General features: G+C 48.8%; 1 protein-coding gene and 1 pseudogene across 1 annotated transcript; both read right to left on the reverse strand.

Annotated features, from left to right (window-relative positions):
• Positions 1 to 479: 479 nt before the first annotated feature.
• On the reverse strand, positions 480 to 1597 carry LOC131412352 (actin, cytoplasmic 2-like; annotated as a pseudogene).
• Positions 1598 to 11810: 10213 nt separating this feature from the next.
• Positions 11811 to 17545, reverse strand: STMN1 (stathmin 1). The gene is made up of 5 exons (XM_058553284.1): positions 17493 to 17545; positions 15773 to 15845; positions 14824 to 14996; positions 12751 to 12942; positions 11811 to 12326 (listed from the first exon to the last, which is right to left on the reverse strand). The coding sequence occupies exons 2-5, from the start codon at positions 15783 to 15785 to the stop codon at positions 12255 to 12257; spliced, it is 450 nt and encodes a 149-aa protein (XP_058409267.1). The 5' UTR covers positions 15786 to 15845; positions 17493 to 17545; the 3' UTR covers positions 11811 to 12254.
• Positions 17546 to 18683: the final 1138 nt, after the last annotated feature.

The following is an 18683-nucleotide window of genomic DNA, read 5'->3' on the forward strand; positions in this document are numbered from 1 at the left end:
CCTACCTACTATGTGCTGGGCCCTATTTCAGGTGCCAGGGACACAGGACAGGACAGACACAGTCTCTGGCCTCCGGAAGCATATCTCCTAATGGGCAGAAGAGAACATACGTGAATACTATGAATAAACTGAGGCAGGGTAAGGAAATAGGGCGTGATGCTGGGGGCAGGGAGGTGGCTATTTTAGAGAGGGTCATCAGGGAAGGCCTTGTGACATTTGTGTAATTATCAGGGGGAACAGCAAGTACAAAAGCCGTGAAGCAGGGCCTTGGCTGGCGTGCTGAAGCTGCAGGACGGAGAGTAGAATGTGACGAGATCAGCGAGTTTCCTGCGGGGTCTTCCTGGGGTAAGGGCTTTGGATTTATGCTTAGTGTTATGAGGAGTCCACAGGAGGTTTCTGAGCAGTGGGATGACAGGATCTGACTTACATTTTATTTATTTATTTGTTTGTTTGTTTACACACTTATTTTACAACCCAGGGCTGATATTTATCTCAATATCAGGGGCAGGTTTCTTCTCAAAAGCTGTTCCAGCTTCACGAGGTTGACATAAGTGTATATATTTGCCAGGACAAAGTTATACTTGTGAATGAACTCATGCAACAGACACTCTGCGGTTGCATCATTTAGTGGCATTTGCAGTGATAGTGGGTGGGCCTGACCCATCCTCCTTCTGCTGGCTGATCCGCATCTGCTGGAAGGTGGAGAGAGCAGCCTGCAAGAAAACCACCACCCCAGATTCTTAGCGCTGGAGGAGCAACCTTCTTGGTCGGCTGTGATTTCTCCCTGCATTCTGTTGGCACCCTGCAATGCTGTGTGGGCACACAGGTCCTTTGGGAGGTCAACATCACACTTCAGGACCGAGTTGAAAGGGGTTTCATGAAATGCCACAGGACTCCAAGCCCAAGAAGGAGGGCTGGAGGAGATGCTCTGGACATCTGGACCTCTCATTGCCCAGGGCAAGCTCCTGACCATCAGCTCACAGCCCTTCTCCGGGGAGGAAGAGGAGGACACAGCAGGGGCCGTCTCCTGCTCCAGGTCCGGGGCGATGTAGCAGAGCTTTCCCTCCGCGTCACACACCAGTTCCCTCTCAGCTGTGACAGTGAAGCCGTAACCTCGTCTCGTCAGGATCTCTTTCATGAGGTCATCTCTCAAGTCACGGTCAGCCAGGTCCAGAGGCCAGCGCAGGGCAGAGTGTAACCCTCGCTAATAGGCACTGTGAGGCGGCACCACTGCAGAGTCCACAGCCACCTGGAGGAGGACTCGATCTGGGCAGCAGCACACCTTAAGGGTATTGACCTGCGTCATCTTTCCCTATTGGTCTTAGAGTTCGGTGGAACTTTGGTAAAGAGAACAGGGTATTCCTCGGGGCAACACGAGCTTGTCGTAGAGGGTGAGATGCTAGATCCTTCTCCATGTCAGCCCAGGTCAGTGGGGCACTTCAGGGTCAGAATGCTGCTCTTGCTCTGAGCTCATCACCCACATATCTGTCCTGTCCCACGTTTACCATGACACTCTGGGGGCATCATTCCCACTAAGGCCAGCTTTGCACATGCCAGAGCCATTGTGGATGACAAACACAGCAAAGTCTTCTTCCATTTTGATGTAGCTGAGATGGCAAAGGCATTGGGCAGAGCGCTGGGGCGGAGAACCCGACTTGAGAGGGTCACTGGGGCTGCCTTGGAGAACACACTGTAGGGGCCAGGGCGGAAGCAGCGGGCTAGTGCAGAGGCTCCCATAAAGATCCCAGCAAGTGACCGGTGGCCTGGGCAGGGGAGTCGTGGAGGAGGAGGTGAGAAAAGTGGCTGGCTGGTGTCCAGGAGTCTGCCTGGCCTGTCCTTCCACTGTCAGATCATTTAACCACCCCCTCCTCTCTGCAGGACACATGCATATTATCATTTCTTCTTTCATTCATTCATTCCATAAGCAAGTATTATGGAGTGCCCAGATAAATCTGATCAGGACCCACTCTGCTCACCGCCCATCGGTGGCTCCCCAGTGCCTTCCGAATCAAGTCCAAACTCCTAGTCTTGGCTGACAAGGCCTTGTGACCTCCCAGCCTCATGCCTCCCTACTCTTCCTCCATCCATAGCCCAGTCACTCCCACATGCTGCCATCTCGCCTCTCTCAGCCCTCCACTCATAAAACGAAGTTTTAATTTATCAAACTACATGGGAGTACATGCATAAGTGGAGGCCATAAATAAGGAGAACGTAATTTAGAGTACATGCAGAGCAGCGAGTAGTCACACAGAGAAGGGGCTGGGGCCATTTAGTGTAACAAGATGGCCTCGCTTATGCTCCCTGACGTAAACTCCTCAAGGGCAAGCATTTTTACCTGTTTTATTCACTGCTGAATTCTCAGCAGTGCCTGGTGCATAGTAGGTCCTCAATAAATATTTCTTGAACGAATGACTGAATTCTGGTTTCTCCTCCAAAATCTCAAACTCAACATGACTCCATTAGCTATAACTGCATGCAGCAGCAAGCAATGAAAAGTCACAAAGGCTTGAACAAGTAAAGGACTAATTTGCCTCCCACAACAAGAACCTGGAGGAAAGGCAGTCCAAGACTGCTATGTCAGCTCAGTGATATTATCAAGGGCCCAAGTTCCATCCATCTCCCTGTTCTAGCTATCTTATCATGTGGCCTTTACCCTCGTGGTCACAAGATGGCTGCTGTACCTCTAGTATCATGTCTCCACTCCTGGAAGGAAAAAGGAGGATAGGAAAAGGGCAAAAGGCAGAAGGAGAGGACAGAAAGGTCAATGCTTAAAGAAAAAAAAACTTTCAGGCTTCTGTTATGAAAAAGAAGGAGAGAATGGATACTGAGGGCAGCCAGCAAGGTCTGCCATGATGGTTAAATGTAACAATTGCTTCTCTCCACACTCATCCCGCATACCTGTTCCTTCTCCAGGCTTTTTCACTTGAGTAGATGACACCTCCATTCACTCAGCTGCCCAAGTGAAAAACCCAGGGGTCATCCCTCACCCCATGGCCCACATCTAGTCCATCAGCATCCTATTGGCTCCACTGTGATAGATCCTGAATCTGACCTTGACTCGCCATCCCATTGACCCCACCCTAGCCCAAGCCACCCTCATTTCTCTCTCCCACATTCCTGCTCCCCTTACATCCATTCTCCTCACAGTGGCCTAAGCATCATTTACAAACATAATCACCCCCTGCTTAAAGCTCCCAGAGGCTTCACATCACACACAGAACATAATGCGACCCCCTGGTCCTGGCCCATAGGCCTGCCTGGCTGGCCCTGCCCACCCCCCTTGCACTGGACCCCCTTGCTCATCTTATCCAGCCTTTGTGCTCCTTCCTCACACCTGCTGGTTCCTGCCCTTGGGCCTTTGCACTAGCTGTTCCCTCTGCCAGGAATGCACTGCCCCCTGCCCACCTGAAAAAGAAAACCTCACCCCCTTCCACAGTCATTGTCTATTATATCCCCCCTTTTCACTTTCTTCATAGTACTCATCGTAATCTTTTCTTGTTTGTCTCCTCCACCAGAATGTAAGCTCATGAGGACAGGGCCTTGTGCATAGCCATGTCCCCAGGGCATAAAGCTGCCTGGCATATAAAAGGACTTGATATGCATTTGTTCAGTGAATGAATAAATGAATGAATGGAGAGGCTTGTTTTGGCTAATCCCTTAGAGGACCTTCCAGCTCTTGGACATTTGAAGAGGAAGGAGATGAAGCAGATTGAGGGTAGAAGACATGATACCTGAGATACAAGTCAGAAACTGGAACCAACAAGAGATCCTCTTCCCACCAACAGCTAAACCCTCCTCCTGACTGCCCTGGTGATCCTGCCAGCGGGGGCAGCTCTGGGGTGGGAGTCAGAGCCCATTTAGGGAAAACAGGAGGGAGGAGGTGAGAACAGGCACCTGCCATTTTGAACCAGGTGAATTCAGGCCAGAATGGGAACTGACCATCTGGGGAATGGTATTGAGAGTGCCACCTACGGCTCTCCCACTGACCAGCCTATGGGTCAGTGATGTAACGCTCTGAACCTCAGTTTCCTTGTCTGGAAAATGGGATAATAATAGTATGTAGTTCACAAGGATGTTCTAAGGATTCAATAAGATGGAATATGTAAAATGCTTAAAAAGCACGTAGCAAATAGTAAGCACTCAAAACACCTCAGCCAGAAAAGAGACAGGAGGGAGGGAGAAAGTGCAGAGAGAGGCAACGACAGAGAAAGGCAGGTGGCCAGGAACCGGCAGCAGCCCAGTCTGACCTGCTGGGAGTTTGACCCTCCCAGAAAAGACACAGAAATTTAAAGCATTCAAACTTCAGCACTCACTCCTCAAAATGGACTCTTGAGTTCTGGTTCAACTCCTTCATTTTGCAAATGTTCTGAGTCCCAGAAAGGACAAAAATTTGCCTAAGATGCCCAGAGAGTTGACAGGACAGTCAAGCACAGAGACGGCCAGTTGGGGAGGGAAAGGCTCAGATGGGCCAGTGGGGTGGATTATGAGCCCCTGCTTTCCTCAGTCTGGAGGGAGAGGGTCTGCCTTCCTCTGTCCCCTCAGCCGTTGGTTGAGAAGACCCTGCAGTCGGCAGGAGGAACACTGGGCGGGAAGGGACAGGGAGGGGCAGGGGACTGACTTGTCCTGCCCATCCCCCAACCTGTGCTAGGCCCTTCCTCAAACCCAGCACAGGTTCAGCACTCAGCCAGCTGTGAGGGATCATCCCCCTCTTACAGCTGAGGGTACAGATGCCCAGGCTCCTGTAGAGCTAATAGAGCTAGAACTTGAGTCCCATCCTTTGTGACTCCAGACAGCTCTGCCCTGCTTCTGCCTGGGAATGGAAAGGCCTAGACTTGGGACCACCGCTAACTGGCTGTAACCTTGGGCAAGTCCTTTCTCTCTGGCCTCAAGTTTTTCCTCTAAACAGAGGGTAGACAATGGGGTCACTGAAGGCCCTTCCCGTTGGAGCTGACATTCTTGGAATTCTAAACGAACCCGCCTCCGCTGGCTGAGCCAGGATGAAAGCCTGCCAGAACGCCCTGCAGGCCCCATCGCGCCTCCTTGCCCGGGAGCACAGGGCAGCCCCACCCAGGGAGAGCCCTCATCCTGCCCTGACCTTTTGTTTAACCCCGGGGAGCGCAATGCCTCCTCCCATCCCTTCCAGGGTGGTGCCCATCACTCCACTCCTCCAGCCCAGGGAGCCTGGGCCTCAGCCCACGCTGCTCTCTGGGGCAAATCTCAACTCAACAGTTTGGGGACATGAAGCCAAACAATGTACAAGCCCTTCAATTAGGGCCTATTTCCCCCAAACCTTTGAGGCTTTGGGAACCCACAGGTCAAGATTGAGGCTGCTGCTTCTCAAACCAAATTAAAAAAAATTTTTTTTTAAATCTGCTGAGCACTTAAACTTTTGTAAAATTAAAGAAATATACAAGATAGTGGTAATGGTTACACAATAATTGTGAATGTACTTAATGCCACTGAACTGTACACTTAAAAATAGTTAAAATGGTACATTTTATATGTGTGTATATATATATATATATATATATTTATTTTTTTGGTGAGGAAGATTGTCTCTGAGCTAACATCTGTGCCAATCCTCCTCCATTTTTGTATGTGGGATGCCGCCACAGCATGGCTTGATGAGCGATGTATAGGTCTGCGCCTGGGATCTGAACCTGCAAAGCCCAGGCCGTGAAGCAGAGCATTCAAACTTAAGCACTAAGCCACTGGGCCGGCCCCTGTTATGTATTTTTTATAATAAAAAATGTTAATAGATAAAATGAAATTTAAAAAAAGATGCAAAATACTAGCTTCGACTTGAATGGTATTCAACAGACCTTGTTGGATTGTTAAAAACTTTCTAAATGCTTACTTTCAATTTCGGTACTTATCTCATAGCAGACCAGTGACAGTTTGTGGATTGGCAGTGGTCCAGGGACTGCTCTTTGATAGCGCTGATTCAGGCTGTTGAGAGGTGGACTCTGGCTTTGTAGAGCCTCTCAGAAGATTTACCAGAAGGAATGAGGCTCCTGCATCCCTGCTCCCCTAAGATGCCAAGTCAATTAACTGCAAGAAGCCCCAGGCCAGGCACGCTGCTCTGACTCATGGCTGGATCTCTCCTTCCACCCCAGTCTGTCCCCCGGGGCCTTCTTGACGTACACTGTTATTCAAGTGTCCCTGTCAGTGGCCCCTGATAAGCATGGGGAGTTGTGGGCTCGGGGGTGGAGTGGAGTGAGCTGGGAGGAAGAAGTAAGTACAGGGTAGAGGTGTGCCTTCTTTGCTTCTAACTCTATACCAAACTTGGCCCAAGCATCACCTCCTACAGAAAGTCATCCTGGGCCTGCAGCCAGACTGAGGGGCCCCTGCCTGTGTCCCCACATCACAGCACAGGTCTCCCTGTATTTGCATCAAACAGTTGACATAATAATTCGAAAGTGGTGCTTACCCCTCTGTGGGGGTGGGGGGTGTAACGTGCCTTGGTTTGAGGGTATGGCCAGATTTCAGGCCTCGGCTGGGTGCCCAGTGCAGGGTACAGTCTGCACAACTCGGAGCAGCAGCCTCGATGGTTGGAGCTCCAGGCCCATCTCCACCAGACTTCAGGGGACTGGGGAGTGGGAATTGTGCCTGGGACGTTGCATCCTGAGTACAGTGGTCCCTGCCTGGTTGAGCAACAGAAAACACTGTGGGCTTAAAAAAAATCTAGACACCTAGGCTCCAATATTAGGAATGCTATCTTAAAGGTCTGACAACGGTCCTGAGTCTCTATATTTTGAAAAAGTGCCATGTGACTCTGATGCCCAGCTGCTGTCTGGCCCACAAGAGGTGCCGGCCGGTGTTTGGTGACTGCGCTCATAGAAATGCAGCACGTCTGTGGAAGGAGACAGAGGGACCTGTGGCCTCCAGGGAGGGGAGCTGAGGGACGTCGAAGGAAAGTGAGTCACTCTTTATGATATATTCTTTTGTACTGACTGGACTTTTAACCTAAAAAAAATGACTGACCGATGGAGTTGCTGTCATCTATGTCAGGGACTGCAAACTCTAGGCCTGCGGCTGGGGCCCGCAGTCCTCTAAAGGACAGCAGTGGGCCAGAGCCAGGGAGAGCTGTAGAGCGCATGTGCCACCTCAAGGGGGCAGCAGCTGCCCAGAGCCTGCTGCTTGTGTCTGAGCGAGACTGTGAGCCCACGGTGGCCAGATATCCCTGTTTTTCAAGATAAGCCTGAAACCAGATTTTCAAGTAGAATTAATTGTCAACTAATTCAAAAATTTAAAGCACAGTAAGGGCTGAACACGACATGTCTGCGAACCAACTCTGGCTGCAGGCCACCAGTTCGTGCTGTCGGGTCTCGAGGATGCTATTAAGGATTATGCCTTCGGAGGCCAGTCTGCAAAGCCAGGGCAGAGCCATCCTTTGCTTCTAGAAAATTGGGTTGACTCCCCACGGGGTCCACACAGGACGAGGACAAAGCAGATGCCCCAAGGCCTACAGGAGTCACCTACCCACTCAAAATGATACAATTCAGCACATTATCTATTAGCCTTCCACTATGTGCCAGGCTCAGTGCTGGAGACCCAGTGGTGAAGGTGACAACCACAATCCCTGCTCTCAGGGACCCTTCATTCTAGGTGGGGAGAAACACTTGAAATAAATAATTGCGTAATAATTCACTGCATTTGTAATACACGAGGAGCTGCAGTATAGCATGGAGGTTAAAAGTTTGAGTTTGATTCCTCCATTTGCTAGTTATGTCACTTTGGGCAAATCACCTAATCTGTCTCCAATGCCTCATTTCTTCCCTGTGAAATGGGCATGATAGCATCATAGGGTTGTTCTGGGTTTCATTGAGATAATGCAAATAATTATTAGCTGTTGCTGTGAAGTACAGAGAGCTGTGAGGGCACATAAGAGGCTCAGCAGGGAGCCCCCACCAAGGCCCTCCCCCAGCCCAGGTGATACTGGGGCTTCTTGCCAGTGAGGGGAGTGGGAGGCCACAGTTTGGAAGCCTGGGCCCAGAGGCCACCTGCTCCCTGAGAGGCTCAGTCCCCCTCGCACCCACCATTCTGCTGAGGTGGCAGCCACAGCCCCCTGGCTAGTCTCTGGCCTCCAGTTCTTCTTCCTTCGGATCCATTTCACAGCTCACTTGCCCCAGTAGGACTTGGCACTCAAGGACAGGGAAGGTAGTGCTCCTGACCACACGGGGAGAAGGCTGGGCCTTTCCAGCTATGGGCCAGAGCCCCGTCTTTCAGAGCTCATCAAACCCCACAACTAAGTTTTAAAAATCTGGGTGCATGTACCAAACAAGTCAGAAAATCTTCCCTGTGCCACATAAATGCAGAATACCACCTTCCACTGGCACAGGCCTGTCACAGGGACACTGTGGACCTTTGTTCAACCTGGGAAAAGAGGGAGGAGGCAGATGGCAAGAGACTTAAGCGCCAGCAATGCTTCTGGGGCCTTGGAGTTCAGCTCAGTGGGGGAATCCTGAGTGCCCGAGGCACGGTCCCTGATCTCAGGGGTCTGCAGTCTCACCAGGGAGAGAAGACCCAGAACCACAGGCCTGGATTTGGAAGGGAGCTTTCAGGGCACCTGATCCAACCTTCCACCCAAAGAGGGGATGCTCCTCTAAGGAGCCAGCCTTCACCTTCTTGTTGTTCCTAAATGAATCCATTTAATAGTGATTTGGACAACTGAACTAACAGTAAGGGGGCCAAACCGTTTTCTGGGAGGACAGATTTACACGCGGTGCTACAACATAGCTGGAAATCAGAACTCTCCACCGGGAGAGCAACACACTTAGTAGAAAGGAACACCTTTGTAACAAAGGCTGGGGGGTGGGGGTGAGATCTCTCTTCAAGGGCATGCCAGAATAACAAGAGATGGTCACTGACTGCCCTTTTAGGGCAGGTGGCACTGGTTGAATCTGGGGCAGAGGGAAATTGTTGGGGACAACAGAGGGGATGCCAAGCTGCCAGAGCAGCCCCCCTCCCTGTGCAGGGCCTGGAGTCAGGCTGCCCAGGTTAGACCCTTACCGGCTTAGGACCTTGCGCAAGTTATATAACCTTCCTAAATCTGTTTACGTCTCTGTACTATGGAGATGATAATAGCCCCTACCTCACAGGTTGGACCTGATGAGGTAACTTACATAACAACACCGGGAAGTAACTGCTCAATGAACAGTAGCTTATTATGGCAGCACTGTTTTCCCAGTCAGCAGTGGGTCGTCTATTTCTCCTCCTCCTGTTGCCCATGTTGGCAGCAAGTTTCCACGCTCCTCAGTGTGGTGTCTGTCACATCTGTCATTCCAGAGCCCAGCTCAGACCCTCATCCTCAGCCCTGTGCTGCTCCAACAGCCTCCACTGTAGTCTCTCTCCAATTCATCCCCAACCTGCCTCCATTTTCTCTCCCTCAGAATGGCTTTGTTCTGAACACTACCATCCCCATAGTCTAACGTCTCCACTGCTTAGGAAAAAGGCGAGGGCGCTTTGTTGAGAGCCCACATGAGCCAGTAATTATGGCAGGTTCTCTGCATGCTGCAATTATGTGCTTGCCAAGGGTTTAATCACCGTTTGAATCCATATCTGACTTCTCAAAGGACTGGCTCAAGTCTTACCCCCTCTACTAAGCTTCCCAGACCACCGAAGCCTGTGGTTACTCCCTCCACCAAACCACTAAAGAACACTTCTTTAGTATAAGCGTATGGTCGAGAACAGCATCCTCAGCTGTGTTCTACAACTCTCCTCCTGCTTCATGCATCAATAAGCACATACTGGCTGGGCCCCCATTTCATCTTTTCATTGCTAGCATATAGCCCAACGTGGAGTACATTCTAGGTGCTGGTTAAATGTGGATTTAAGGGCCTTTTTTGCATCCCTCAAACCTCTTTTCCACTGAAGCCAGTCAATCATGATGTCTGAGCCCAAAAGCCTGAGGAAGGGGCAAGCCTCATTTTCCACTCAAGCCAAAGGGAAGGGAGTGTGCTCCTTGGTGACAGCCCCCAGGCTGCAGTCAAACCACTCTGGCCTTACAGGACTAACCTGTAACAGAAGTGCTGCCAGGAAATGCACTCTGAGGATAGGAAAGAGAACACCCAGGCCCAGGAACGCATACACTCACTCCCCAGAGGCTCCTGGGCACCCACCACTCCTTCCTTTCAAGTTACATGCAAAGAATTTGAGTGAAAATTACTCAACCCAGCTCAACCTTCCCATTTTATCCAGGAGAAAACTGAGGCACAGGACTAAGTGTTTCTCCAAAGGTCAGGTCAAATAGAAAAACCAGGGCTTCTGAATTTGTGGGTAAGATTCAGTTCCCCCTGTGACACATCACTGTCATGAAATAGGAGCTCAAGACCACTTTCTGATACTAAGCCAGGGCCACCATGGATCTGGATGTAACTAACTGGGGGTCCTCCCTCAGGCCCATCTTGACCCTTTTCTTGCTTCTTCTGGAGTCCTGTTCCCTTCCCCACATGTCCTATATGAACAAAAGCTTACTGCCATCTGCAGGACACCTAGCATCATTACTCCAAATTTCTATCTTTAGGTCGTCTTTATATCCCAGCTACTCAGCACTGGTGTGTTCGATTCCCCTAGGCACCATCTCACCCATGGAAACCTCTAACAGCTACTATGTGTCAGAGACCGAGGATGAACAATGCTGAATTTCTGCACACAAGCCTCACCTTGTCCTATTTGTTTGGATATTGTCTGAACCTATTGTTATACTAAACTACACTTGATTTGGTTCCTGTTTGCCCTACATGGCCAGAACTCTTAAAATTCAGCTGTTTTCAGAACTGTGAAGTTGATCATTTTGGTCTAAGTAAATTTCTAAGTCAATTCAAGGCACACAAAAGCTGCATAACCCTTTCCAGTTCAAGAGTATAAACTTGGTTCACTCACTAGCCTCTGGTTGATAATAGTTATCATTATTTATATATAGTGCTAAAGACCTACTAAACACAGTTCTAAGCGCACTCTCTGTACAGACACACACACTCATTAAATCCTAATGACACAGGAGTTAGGTTAAGATAGGCTATTATCACTCTTTGACATGCAGACCCACTGCAGCATCAGCAGTCATTCCGCAAACTCTCTCACTACAGGTATGTGGCTTCCAAGAGCTTTTATACAGATATCTGAGAAGCAAATACTCATACGTATTTAAGGCTATTTCCTAAATAACCTAGGAAAACTGCCAAAGGCTTTCCTTGAAGTGAGAGGCAATGCTGTGAATATTACAACTGTGAGCATTACAGCCTCTGGATACAAGATGAAGCGACGCCAACCTGAACCACCCAAGTCAAATGCTCCTCTGGTAACTAAGGCTCCCTTTATTTCCTCACAGGAGTTCCTACAGTGGCACAGAAAGTTTTGTTAATATTCTGATTCTTGACTCACAGCTTCTATAGCAGGAAAGTATTAGGACGCACTCCCATTCCCAGCTGTAATATAAAGCAAATAAGCCATCAAATATCTCTAAGATCTTAAAGTTTCCTCTAAACTGTTCTCTAGAAACACCATTTGTGCCTTTAATCTGCCTTTTTAAAAGGAACACAAGAACAAAAAAATGCCTGTTTGCAAATAAACATCTGAAAGACTCTTGTAACAGCTGATCTGGGCCGGGGCACCCCAACAAAGTGACAATTGTGGATGAAGACAATGCAAACAACTCTGCAGGAGAAACTCGAAGGCAGAGAACTTGCAGCGATGTGTGCGCTGGGTATTTCTGCCAGCCCAAAGGCCTCATCTGGAACAAATATACACTAGGAGGGTCTCTATCACTTGACAATTGATTACCTGGATAGAAAGAAGTCACTGCCACCAACAGCACTGTGCAGTTTTATTAACCATTCAAGTACAGTAGCATCTGGTAAGATTGGGACAGAATTGGGATTCAAAAGTGAACAGATATTCAGCATCTAACAGTTTGAAAGAAGCCACTACATACTCTTTTCACAAACATGTTTTCACGGAGCCAATACAGTACTAGCCATTAACCCAGTACACCAAGTGTACTGAAGTAGAAAAGATGCAACAAGAAAAAGAGCTACATTAGAAAGACTTCAACACTTTAGAAAAAGAGCAAAACACTCTCTGTTTCTCCCCTTTAGCCCCTAAAACAACATCTTACAGTCTGGATCTACCTATACAGTCCTACATCAGCTTCTAGGATATTTGTCAGGAGGGGAAAAATAAAATGACACTGGCCAGTACAGTCTTTGGATATTTAGGAAGGGGAGGGGGAGAAAGTCAGTTCTCAGAACAAATTAGTCAGCTTCAGTCTCATCAGCAGGATCTTTGGATTCTTTGTTCTTTCGCACTTCTTCAATGTGCTTGTCCTGTGAAGAAACAGTATATGTCAGCAGTCAGATCAAAAGCCTGCCAAGCCATGCCCACCAAGAGGCCCAACACAGCATGAGCGCACCTATAACATACCATTATATACACGTATATAAAAATGATATACTATGGGAATCACATAATTAGAGTTCTAAGACATCACCTTCAAACTTCCTGGATTACTCATGGAACCTAACGACTAAGCCTCCTACTGCTCTTCCAAAGAATGTGCAATTATGCTGGAAATTATTGAATATTCCATCTTATTTTAAAATAAGATACCTCTCATTTAAGATGTTAAGCCCCAAAGTCGATGACAAAGACACCAAACACCTTTGATTAAAGCAATCAGTTCAAGCCACTTCAATGGTGCATCCAACTGCAAGCTCTTAGCCTCTCTCAAAGCAAGGCTGAGACACCAACCTTCTCTCGCAAACGCTCCAGTTTGGCAGCCATTTGCGCCTCTCGGTTCTCTTTGTTGGCTTCCATCTTGTGGGTCAGCTTCTCTTCCGCCATCTTACTGAAGTTGTTGTTCTCTTCTATGGCTTTCTGAAGCACTTCTTTCTCATGCTCTCGTTTCTCAGCAAGCTGCTTCAAGACCTCAGCTTCATGGGACTGGAAAAAATTTTAACAGGCTAGGCTCTCTAAAATGTATTTAGCATTAGTTAAAATTACAGAAGAAATTATTAATTGGGAGGATTGAAAAGAGGCAGAAAATTAGATCTCTTTAAATGATACTCAAGTCAGGACTTGAATTATCAGTTATCAAAATACTGTCAAAATCATACTCTTTCTAGTGTTTGTATTTACTTTGGAAAACTGCTCACGTTTGTTCAGAGATTCTCGCCCAATTACTCCTTAAGGAAAGCCTTATAAGATTTACTGCTTAACAGCATCAAGATGACTTAAGTGATAAACACTTAGGAATGGAATTTTATTGTAAAGAGTGTTGGTTATTTAACTTCAAAGGCTACCCAAAGAAAATCAGATTATAAAAAACATTAATAAATTGATAAAAAGAAAATACATGAATGATAGAAAATTTAAGACTAAGCCTCCAGATTACTATTTAAGCCAGGAGGATTTGTTTCAAGGAAAAGCTTATTAGCTTTTCTCTGTGGAAGCTGCATTAACTTCTAGACCACTGGAGCTCTGTCACCACGGTGTGCCTCCTTCAACGGACTCAGAATAGTCTGTTATCAAACAGATTCTGTTGTGTTTGGAAGCACTGACTCGCAGGAAAACGACAGAGCATCTGCCACTGGTTCTGTTTCTTCTTTTCTACAAAATCCCAGTCATGATAAGAGTTTCACTACATTTAGTCAGTTCTACGTAAAGCACACGCTAACGACCACAGGGCCAGGGTTGATTCCTGAAAAAACTTCTCTGTCCAGCCTTTGGCTGCATCTCTTGTAGGTGTACTGTGGCCAAAACTGCCACTCTTCCTGGGGAAACGATTCGCAGTGTAGACGGTGGGTCAGTGTACATACATACAGCACGTGGCACTGAAAGGTGCATGGCGCATGCTACAGCGGCTTAAAAAGGGGGCCTATACATGTATTTGTGTGGTTAAGTGTACTAGACTTCAAATTGCACTAGCTGCATTGGCTGGGGGCAGGTAACTACTTCATCCTTTGGTGCCCCAGTTTTCCTAATTTTAAAATTAATCCCACTCACCCCAATCAGGGTTGCTGGGAAGGGGTACTAAAAGAGAAGTTATGAATAGAACAATGTTGAATAAAAAGAAATACACGAACGTGTTAACAATGGTTATTTCTGAGCAGTAGGATAAGGAATACTTTTAATTTTTTATTTACAAACGTCTGTGGTTCCTAATTTTCCTATAACAAGAAAATTAATATTTGTTGATTTTTCTGATTAGTTCTTTTTAAAGATGGCTACTTTATCACAGAACTGCTTAGATAAGAGAAAAGCTGCCACAATACCAGTATGCACAGTGAGCAACACAATCACATTACTGGCAATTTAAAATGTCTTTATTGTACAGCTCTCAAAAAACAAAACAAACAACTCCTCTCACGCACAAGCCAAAAAACCCCCCCCAAAACCTAAAGAGACAAAAAAAGAATCATCCACCAACAAATCTGTTTTTCAAAGAGAAAGTATGAGAAGCACGAACTTAAGTTTCAGACAGACCTGGGCTTGAATTCTGGCTCCAATGTTCTACTAGCTATATGACTTGGGAAAATGACTTAATATTCCAGAGACCATTTTCTAATCTCAGTATCCCAGACAAAACCTACCCTTTGGGTCACTGTATTAAAGGAGAAAAATATAAGCACAGGAGTTGGGACATAATAGGAGCTCAATAATGATGGCTGATAGATATGTTCTTCCAGCCACTGGGATATATTATTCTCAGAGAGTTATAATCAGCGTGTAACTACAGTTCAGTCTTCCTCGTGTTATAGAAATAAAACTGATTTGCCACATTACATGAATAAATACCCGTTTTCTGTGAATTGTGATGTTTACCTTGCGTCTTTCTTCTGCAGCTTCTAATTTCTTCTGAATTTCCTCCAGGGAAAGATCCTTCTTCTTTGGAGGAGAAAGGGGGAATTCTGGGACAGATTCTTTTGATCGAGGGCTGAGAATAAGCTCAAAAGCCTGGCCTGAGGCCCGCTTCTCCAATTCTTTCACCTGGATATCTGGATTTGATATTTATAATGTATTCAGAAAAACAGGGTTTTCCTATTCTAATAAACTGTTCTATAATTTTCTAAAAAGCAAATCAATTTAATGAATAGCATTAGGACTGATGAGGAAGCTGTGTTTGCAGGCAACAAGTTATCTGACTACCACCTCCCAGAAAAACAAAGCTCAACATTTTTGGACTAACAAATACCATTCTGAGACATCAGTATTTGATAATCACTTTCATGAACCAAAGAACGACTTGTGCAAAACTCCCCAGTTTTGCTTTAGACCAAGCCAAATCGTCTAATAATGAAACAATTAATTATGACCTCTCAGTACATTCAAGCGATAATCATTTTTTCTTCTTTAATTATTCTCCAATTTACAAAATAGATTTTCTTTTTTTTTGGTGAGGAAGATTAGCCCTGAGCTAACATCTGTTGCCAATCCTCCTTCTTCTTCTTCTTCTTTTTTTTTTTTGCTGAGGAAGATTGGCCCTGGGCTAACATCCATGCCCATCTACCTCTACTTTATATGTGGGATGCCTGCCACAGCACGGCTTGATGAGGGTGCGTAGGTCCGAGCCCGGGATGTGAACCTGCGAACCCCGGGCTGCTGAAGCAGAGCGTGTGAACTTAATCACTACGCCACTGGGCCGGCCCCTAAAATAGATTTTTTGATAAGATTAAAATACAAGTGCCAAATTAAAGGCTTAAGACCTGAGCCATCTCCTATTCTAAAATCATAAGCCCATCACAATTTCAGCTTTTCCAAATAGATTACATACCAGAAGAAGCCATGGTGAACAGAAGACAAGAGACAGGCAGTGTATTCTACACAATCCACTGGCAAGGAAAGCCCTGAAAATGATTTTCAAAAGCATGCAATCAATTTCTTTGCGTTTCTATGTCATCGATCCAAAGGAACCGCAAATCACATCCACATAAATCAATGTCAGAAAAATCACTACCGTGGAATTAAGACATCATTAACTCTAATTACAAAAATCTATAAAATACTGAAACACTGGGAAATCTGAACTAAATATAACATTGGTTGCAGAAAATCCAGTTAACTGAGCTTGCCTGTTCAAAAGACAACTCTTGGATTTAAAAAATTACATGAGATTAAGTCACAAGATTTTGTTTCCCCCTATAAACTCTAAATTTTTCCCCCAAACAGTGAGAAGATATTCCAGATTCAACTCAACAGAGACCGGAGCCATCTTAATACTGCCTACAACTCACTGTGGAATGAAATACCCACCCCTGCTTTGTCTGTGTCTGCCATAGTGGAAAACAAAACGCCCAAGCTGACAGTAACCAATAATGGTGAACTCCTATTGTTCTTGGGGCTTAAGCTCCCTGTCCAACAATGGACAAAATTAATCAATTTTACGAACTTCCAGGTTTTAGATTATAATATTTGCTGCCTTATGTCACGAAAAATTCTACATCCCTTCTTGATTTTTTTAAGGTTATGATTCTTGTGGACCCTCAGGCTAGTATCAAAAACGCTGGATTACAAATTCCCAACAGCTAGAAATTAAAACCAGAGGCAGCGAAAAGGTCTAATCCTGGCGAAGCATGAGACCGAGCACCGGACCTAGGATGGGCGTGGCCCTGGCCCAGGAGAAAAAGCGGCAGGCCGCCCCCGGCCAATCAGAGCACGCCCTGCGCTCCGGCCCCTGGCCCCGCCCCTCTCCTCCCCGCGCCTTTTCGAATCTCCCGGAACTCACAACACCCCGCAGCCCGCGCGCGTGGGAAGGGGAGGGGTGGGCGGGGCTAACGGTCCTAACCGGGTAACTCCGCCCTCCCCGGGCTCGCCCCGCGCGGATACCCCCCCAACTCCCGCCAAAAACACCTCGAGGCTACCCCCACCCCCGCCGCGGCTCGGCGGGTGGGGAGAGCCCTGGGAACCGGCCGTGGGGTAGCCCGGCCGTCGGCTCGCCACCTCCTCCCTTCGCTCCCACCACCCTAGCTGTCCGCGCCCCCCGCCGCGAGGACAGGAGAGCCCTCTTGGGGTGTTAGCTCTCGGGCGCGACCCCACAGTCACTGGGCGAAGGCGGTCGCGGGGAGGGGGCAGCCCTGGCCGTCCGCAGTCTGGCCCTAAAGCCGCTGCTCGCTGGGGGCGCCGCCCCACCCCTTCAGACAATGGGGACCCCAGCGAGGCCGCGCCTGCACGGGGAAGGCGGGAGGCAAACGAGGGCCCACGCCCCCTATTGTCTCCTCGATGGCACCCCGGGGCTAACGCCCGACACTCGCCCAGCTGGCCGCGCCCCCTCCCCACGACAGCCGCGCCCCCAGGGAGCAGGGACAAAGCCGAGGCTCCGCCCGAGCCACACACAAAGCGGAGCGACCCCCGCCCGCCAGCCCCTCTGGCGCCCGCAGCCCCGCCCGCCGCCCTCTAGCAGGGAGGCCGCTGCCATGGCTCGGCCCCTCCTGGCCGCCGCGTCCCCCTCGCTGCCCCCAGCCGGCCGCCGCCTCCTCCTAGAGCCCCGCACCCACCTGCTCAGTCCGAGCCGCCTGGCCACACTCTGAGCACCAACAGACCCGGGCGCGCACAAAAGCGCCAAACAGTGGCACGTGACCTCCCCGCAGGGCTTCGCATTGGCTGAGAGCGGCGGCACGTGCCAGCCCCTCCCCCACAGCCCAAGTGGGCCCCGCCCCTCGGGACCCCGGAGCACCTCGGGAAGTGTAGTCCAGGCTAGCCGGGCAGGAGGACAATGCAAGGGGTGGGGGCATATGGGGGTCTCACCAGGTGTGAGCCGGGGGCTGGGGCGGTCGTGTGGCCGCGGAAGAGGGCGTTGCCTTGGCCCCTGGCTTGGGTCTGAACCAGCTCTCCCATCACTAGGAAAAGGGCAGGGCTGGGTCCCTCCTACCTCAGAAGGTGGCCGCCTGGACTCCGCCTCTGTTGAGCCACGTGCCCCGCATCGCCCCAGGGGCAGCACTCGGACAGCGCAGTGCCCCTCCGGTGCCCCACCCTGGGCCGCCACCTAAGACGCCCAAGCCCTTGTCACAGGACAATGCCCTTGTAAGGTCCCCCTGGACCGGGCGCCCTACCTCGACACCCGCGGGTCACTTGTATTGTGACATCGTCATAATCCCTAACCCACTGAACCCTAACAGGTCACGGGCGTGGCTTTTTCCTCACTGTGTGCGTTCCGGCTACCATCCTAGGGTCCCTGAGCTGGTGAGCAGAGACCAGTGGGGGAAAAGCGTGAGGCTCTGGAATGTGATCTCTGCTCTAACAGTCATTCGGCTTAAGTGCAGACTCCATCTGTCCCGCCTAGCCTTTCGCCTGATGATAGGGAAGGAAGAGCAGTAGCAGTGGTAGGCTCCACAGACTGCAGTGAAGTGTGGCTTTTGTTCTCGGAGCACGTGCTCCTCAGAGTGGTGCTGGGCCCTTTTTAAGAATCAAAACAAAGGAGCCACAAGGTCACGGTTCCTCCTGGCCTGGATAGGTCAGAAGCACAGCAGAGGCACAAAGGATATTGGTCTGACCTTGGCTATCTTGACTGGCCTCGGTCTTCCCACAAAAAGCCCAGAGGAAAAATAAATAAAATGAACATGGTTCCCAGACTCCTCTTCCCATCCCCCACCCCCACAAGGCTGTGTGCCTGACCAAGGCTGTGCCCTTGGGTTGTATCAGTACACCAATGCACCTGCTTTGAGATCCTGACTGGGCAGAAAGACACC

Source organism: Diceros bicornis, chromosome 13, assembly GCF_020826845.1.
Source record: "Diceros bicornis minor isolate mBicDic1 chromosome 13, mDicBic1.mat.cur, whole genome shotgun sequence".
NCBI classification, from domain to species: domain Eukaryota; kingdom Metazoa; phylum Chordata; class Mammalia; order Perissodactyla; family Rhinocerotidae; genus Diceros; species Diceros bicornis.